This window comes from Mus pahari, chromosome X (genome assembly GCF_900095145.1).
Source record: "Mus pahari chromosome X, PAHARI_EIJ_v1.1, whole genome shotgun sequence".
Taxonomy (NCBI): domain Eukaryota; kingdom Metazoa; phylum Chordata; class Mammalia; order Rodentia; family Muridae; genus Mus; species Mus pahari.
In genome coordinates, this window is record NC_034613.1 from 64,399,486 (window position 1) to 64,405,898 (window position 6,413).

General features: G+C 38.3%; 1 protein-coding gene across 4 annotated transcripts in view; it reads right to left on the minus strand.

Annotated features, from left to right (window-relative positions):
* Positions 1-6,413, minus strand: part of Pls3 (plastin 3) — an 87,141-nt gene that overhangs the window by 24,593 nt on the left and 56,135 nt on the right. For all 4 annotated transcript variants that reach the window (XM_021187554.1, XM_021187555.2, XM_021187557.2 and 1 more), the window contains exon 3: positions 4,644-4,807. In XM_021187554.1, the coding sequence (XP_021043213.1) occupies positions 4,644-4,807 (164 nt within the window). The remainder of the gene's footprint in view (positions 1-4,643; positions 4,808-6,413) is intronic.

The following is a 6,413-nucleotide window of genomic DNA, read 5'->3' on the forward strand; positions in this document are numbered from 1 at the left end:
TGACTGCTTCCAGTAGGGGGTTTGTTTCCAACCTAGCAGGTTTGAATTTTTCCTTCTTATGGAAATTGTTGCCAGTCTAAAGTTGGAAAAGTATAAAAGTGCATTTATTTTAAATGTGAGAGAGAGAGAGAGAGAGAGAGAGAGAGAGAGAGAGAGAGAGAGAGAGAGAGTAAGGGGCCCAGAACCTCACAATTGCTCCAGGCTGAGAGCGAGGAAATCCACGGAGTCATTGAGGTTTGTCCAGCCTAGGAAACTTGGTGAGACCCTGGCTCAAAGGAATTCATCAATAAAAATAGCAACAATTATTTAAACCACTAAGAGGTACAGAGCATTTACTCTGCACCTAACATTGTTCTAAGTACTTTGCTATCTTGAAATGATTAATCTTGCGGGCCAATTTTACTAGCAAAAGGCTAAAGACTTATTACCAGTATGTAAAAGCAAGTTTATCACTGTGAAAACAAGAAATTAATGTAATCAGCTCTATCTCAAAATATATTGCCCCACCAGTCTTTCACAATCAGAGAAACCAAATGTGTTAGTTTTATAAGTATAAAACCTAGTGTTCTGTGTATATGGTTCAGTGGTAGAACATTCACCTAGCATGTGCAAGGCCTCCAGTGTTTAAATCATAGCACAAGAAAAGTCAAAATAGAAAAAAAAAGTCAACATTTAAAAAGCCCAGTAGCACAGCATGACAGCAGATGCCTTTAATCCTAGTACTTGAGAGGCAGAGGCAGGCAGATCTCTGTGAGTTCGAGGCCAGCCTGGTCTACAGAGAGTTCCAGGACAGCATGAGTTCTTACACAGAGGAACTCCCCTTCAAAAAACTAAACATAAATAAACAAGGCTAGTAACTTCAATTTGTGATACTCAAAACAAAAACAAGTATTAATTCCAGTCCTGGCTTTGAAGTTTGTTTACAGTATTAGGAACCTCTTCTGCCCTTCCTCTATCCTTGAAAATTAATAGACACTGAAATACTTTGTACCTTACTTTTAAGGTACTTACTTTGTACCTTAGTTTGAATACTTTTTTAAACTTTACTTTACCTAACACCAAACCTACCATGGGAGAACATGTTTCTTTTTCTTTTTGGGATGGGGTGGGGTTGTTTTGTTTTGTTTTATTGTTTTATTTTTTGTTTTTCATGACAGGGTCTTTTTGTGTAACCCTGGCTGTCCTGGAACTCACTCTGTAGACCAGGCTGGCCTCGAACTCAGAAATCCACCTGCCTCTGCCTCCCAAGTGCTGGGATTAAAGGCGTGCGCCACCACTGCCTTTCTTTTTCTTTCCTTATGCTAATAGCCAGCAAGAGTTGTAGTCTCTGGTTCTTGTATAGTTCAGCCATGGGTCAATTTTCTTTGAGAACTTGGAAAGCATTAAATCAGCAGCAAAGCACATGGGAGTGAACAGCCATTTCAATGTCCCCCTTTCTTCTAACAGTGATGGCCACAGTATTATGATAGTTTATGTGGCTCACTTTAACATCTTAGTGATGTCCTTGGAGACCAGAATAGGGCAATGGATTTCTTGGAACTGGAGTCACAGATTGTTTCGGTGCTGGGAATCCAGGCTGGGACCTCTGGAGGAGCAACCGGTGCTGCTGAGCCATTTCTTCAGGTCCCAGTTCAAGGATCTTGATTAGCAGAGGACCAACAAGGAAAGGCTTCTCCCCCTCCAGACAGTGCTGGTCAACTCATGTTCATTTTCATATGCTTGTTTCATGTGGAAGCAAGGCATGGCGATCACATTTTTAAATGCTGCACGTGAGGCAAAGGCAGGTCCACCTCTGTGAGTTCGAGACCAGCCTGGTCAACATAATCAGTTCCAGGACAGCCAGGGCTACAGAGACAGATCCAGTCTTCTAAATATTACTTTGATCATAAATGCCCTCCTTAATTTTCTAAAAAATATACTCTTTTGTCATTTGTTTTATTTATTTATGTATTTGACTGCAGCCTTCCTGTATGTCTGCATGACAGAAGAGGGCATCAGATCATACTGGATAGTTCTGAGTCACCAGATGGGTGCTGCGAATTGAACTTAGGACCTGTGGAAGAATAACTAGTGCTCTTAACCACCGTGCCAACTCTTCAGCCCCTCCTTACTCTTTTATTCCAAAAAATCCTTGACTTTGCCCAAATTATTATGCCTCTACTTTTAAAGTACATACTAAGTCAACATTACCTTGTCACTTAAAAGCCACTAAATGATGTGTAGAAACCACAGTCTTTAAAAAATACAAAATTGAAAGTTTTGGTCATGGTCATTTTCTTTGTAGTCAAGTTTATAATGGTGTTCTCAACATTACCAGTTAGACTGCAGATGCTAATGGCTTCGGCTGCTTCTTTCTAGTAGTTAACAAACTCTCAGCTGTAAGTTATATGAAAAGCTCCTAACCATAGTTCCCAACTGCTTTGATCTGCTTGAAATTCACAGTGACACATGCAAAGTACATACAGAGACATGCAAGTGCTGACACCACAAATCATTTGTAACTTACTATTGAACACAGAATTCAAAGCAAATGCTTTGGCTATAACTGGAGACAGAAATGATGGGAGGAAATCAGTTTTTTTACAAGGAAAATGGCAACAACTGTGTAAGTATACTAATGACACATGCCTGTAGCTTTCAGTAACTGCCACTCATCTCCCACATCTGACAGGTCTATTTGGTTTTAAGAAATCATATATATATAAAATTTGGTGTTTTGCCTGCATGTATGTCAGCATGAGAGTGTAGATCCTGGAATTACAGACAGTTGTGAGCTGCTATGTGGGTGGTGGTACTTGAATTTGGGTCCTCTGGAAAAGCAATCTGTGCTCTCAACTACTGCCATCTCTCCAGCTCTATGTCGTCTATTTGTTTCCAGACCATATGCTGTGTTCTTTGCGTTAGTTCTGCTCAGAGGGAACATATCTGAATTTCAGTTGTCATAATGAGTCATGGTAACTGATGAGAGCATATGCTATAACAGCAGATATGTTGGTGCCAAGATGAAGTATGGAAAAGGAGGACAGGCAGGCTAGGATCCTGGTGACAAATAGGAAAAACTAATTCCTAGTTTGTAGTATAATGAAAACAATGCTTAGCAAGATCGACTCAAATTCAGGCTTAAAATAATCACCAGTTATAGGAGCAGTACAGTACGCTCCTAAAATCCAAGCACTGCGGATGCTGAGGCAGGAAGAAATAATAAACTGGAGGCCAGTCTGAGCTACACAGCCAAAGGTAGTCTTAAAAACCAAGGCAATAAATAAATAGTAACATCCATACAATCTTAAGGTAGGCTAAGTAAGGTTGTACATGCCTTTTACCAAAGCTCTCTGGAGGCCGAGGCAGGATGATCATGACTTTAAAGTCAGACTGTCTCAAAAAAAAAATTAAATAAAGCAAACCCCAATACAAACAAAAACAAAACCCCAACCATGAATGTTTCTTATCTGAGGCAGGGTCTCTCTTTGCAGCAATGACTGTCTTGGATTTGATGAAAGGTCTGTACCACCATGTCTGCCTTTAGGGTGTTCTTTTCAATTATTATTTTTTCCCTGTGAGAAAGGGCTTCGCTGTATAACTTTTGCTTTCTAGAATTAGCTCTGTAGACTAGGTTGGCCTAGAACTCAAAAATATCTGCCTGCCCCTGTCTCCTAAGTCCTTTATTTAAAGGCATGTGCCACCAGTGCCTTGGTTTATAGGCTGTGTCCAACTCATGTGCAGTGCCCAGGGGAGCCAGAAGTGGGTGCATTTCCTGTGCAACTGGAATCACACTTAGTCCTAAGCCTCCACCTGAATTGAACCTAGGTACTCTGGAGGAGCTAGTACTCTTAAATGTTAAGCTATCTTTGCAACCCCTTAAGAGTGTTCTTACATGAGAGAAGAAGCAACAGCTATTTAAAATGTCATCATGCAATCATTTCTTAACAAATCTAGACTGAAAATCTATAATTCATTACAATCTTGGCTGTAATTCAGGCAGCTAAAATAGTTATATCTTGATAAAGAACCACATGTCTGTCACACATGCTACAGGAACTGAACTAAGTGTTTATGGAGGAGGAGTGTTATGAAATCAGCCACAAACCTTGAGGAATATTTGATGATACTATACAAGAAAACAATATTGTAAACACTTCTCCAAACATGCTGAAAAGATATACTTCTAGCTTTTATCAATATGGTCCCCATGGGGAAAAGGAGACATTTAAATATCACAAGAAGGGGGATGTGGGAGAAAACACCTTTTCATTAGAAACTTTAGCTCAGGAAACTTCTAAGACTGAGTCATATGATATCAGTAAACTTGTGTAGCACGATATGGTGAAGAGAAAGAATGTCTCAAAGTTGTTATTTAGTATTGATAGATGCTTTCTAATGATGCCCCAAAGGAGACTGTTTCTGCCGACAGTGAACATTGTGCTATACCTTTGTTTTTCTCAATGTACCATTTTGATATTTTGTTAAATATTCTACTAGCTGAAGAATTTAAATTTTGAAGTCAGAATAATAAAAATGTTACAAGGTACCAGAGTATTAATATGATATATTTAACCATTCAATATAATGGTATTTATATTTTAAGTTTCCCAGTACACAGTGGAACAACAGAGTTTTAATAATCATTTTTTTGACATACTTACATAAACAAATTCATTAAAGCTTATCTTCCCATCTTTATTTCTGTCACCATCCAGCATGAGTTTCTGAATAATTTCTCTCACTTTATATCCGGGTAATGGCATATTGGCTTCTTTGAAAAGCTCATGAAGTTCATAGTCGCAAATGAATCCATTGCTGTTGAGATCTTTGTGAGAAGGAAGGGAAAAGACAACCAAAGAAAAGAACAAAAAGATAAAACAGAGAGAAGATTAGAAATAAATTTGTAAGAATATCATCACTTTACATGCCTGCCTAATTACAATCCCTTTTTATCCTTTGGAATCTAAGGATGTGCAGAGGAGGAATGTGTGTTTTAACTGAAAAGGCAATGTTTTGTTCATATCATGTACCTTGTATTTTTAAAAATGTGTACAAAGCTTTATTTAAAAATAGCATCCCCTATTATAAGAAACTATAGTTTGTAGTTTATAAAGCTATTATTAAATCATAGAAACAAGAGGAGTCTTAGAAACAATACTTTATACACCAACAAACTTTGTCATGGTGTAACAATTTCTACTATCTCGGCCGGGCGTGGTAGCGCACACCTTTAATCCCAGCACTTGGGAGGCAGAGGCAGGCAGATTTCTGAGTTTGAGGCCAGCCTGGTCTACAAAGTGAGTTTCAGGACAGCCAGGGCTATACAGAGAAACCCTGTCTCAAAACAAAAACAAAAACAAAAAAAAACAAAAACAGTTTCTACTACCTTTATGCAGAATATAGGATGTAGGATTTTTATGTGTATTCTTTTCTTTTTCCAAAATAGATTTTATGGTTTCACACAGATTTTTATCTCAAAGCACATCTGATCTGGGGTAACACAGCTTTGAAGGCCAGGTTTTTGAGTTAATGTAAACAAACGTTATTCTAAGAAAAACATAGAGTTCAAGAGAATAATGGAGTACTGAGTAAAGCAGATGTTAAAAATGATTCTATAAATGATCTAATTATCTTTAGGCTACTGCAGCTTAGGTATATTATAATGTAAGGGGAGTAATAATCTACAAATACGCAAATGAGCCAAGATGACCATGATGGGAATGGTTTGATTAGGAATTTGATTAAGGAAGTTCTGCCAAGACACAGATAGGTGGTGGACACCTTTAGTCCCAGCACTGGAGCTTTATGCATGCTAAATACGAGCTCTACTGCTGGACCCAAGCTCTAGAGTCAATGCTCTGAAATAGTGCACAAACTAATTCTCAGACATTAACTGCAGGAAGAATGCTCTAATCCTAGATGAGCGTTTTGAAAACAAAACTAAGCAGCGAAGACCAAAAAACAAAAACAGAAAAAGCACCCAAAACAGACGAAATGCCACTTCATCAGGAAACCAAAACTTGACAGAAATATCTCTCAAATAACATTTAATCTCTCTCCCTTTGTTCTAACCCTGTCCCCACCCAGCAACCATATGATGTGTAATTTGGTTTTCTAAGTCACCACAGTGTCAGAAACACTAAGCTGGGCCCAAATAAAAGAAGAAAATAAATAAGAAGTTAGAACCCTTGGGTCTCACTTGAACCAATATCTATCAAATTTTTGTACATCTTTGCAACCCCTGAGGATATTTACATTTTTCACCTTTTTAGTGAAAAATCTTCTAGCCAGGCAATGGTGCACACCTTTCTTTTTTCTTTTTGTTTTTTTTTTTTCGATTATTTTATTATTATTTTCTTTATTTACATTTCAAATGCTATCCCGAAAGTTCCCTATACCCCCACCCCACCCCTGCTCCCCTACCCACCCAC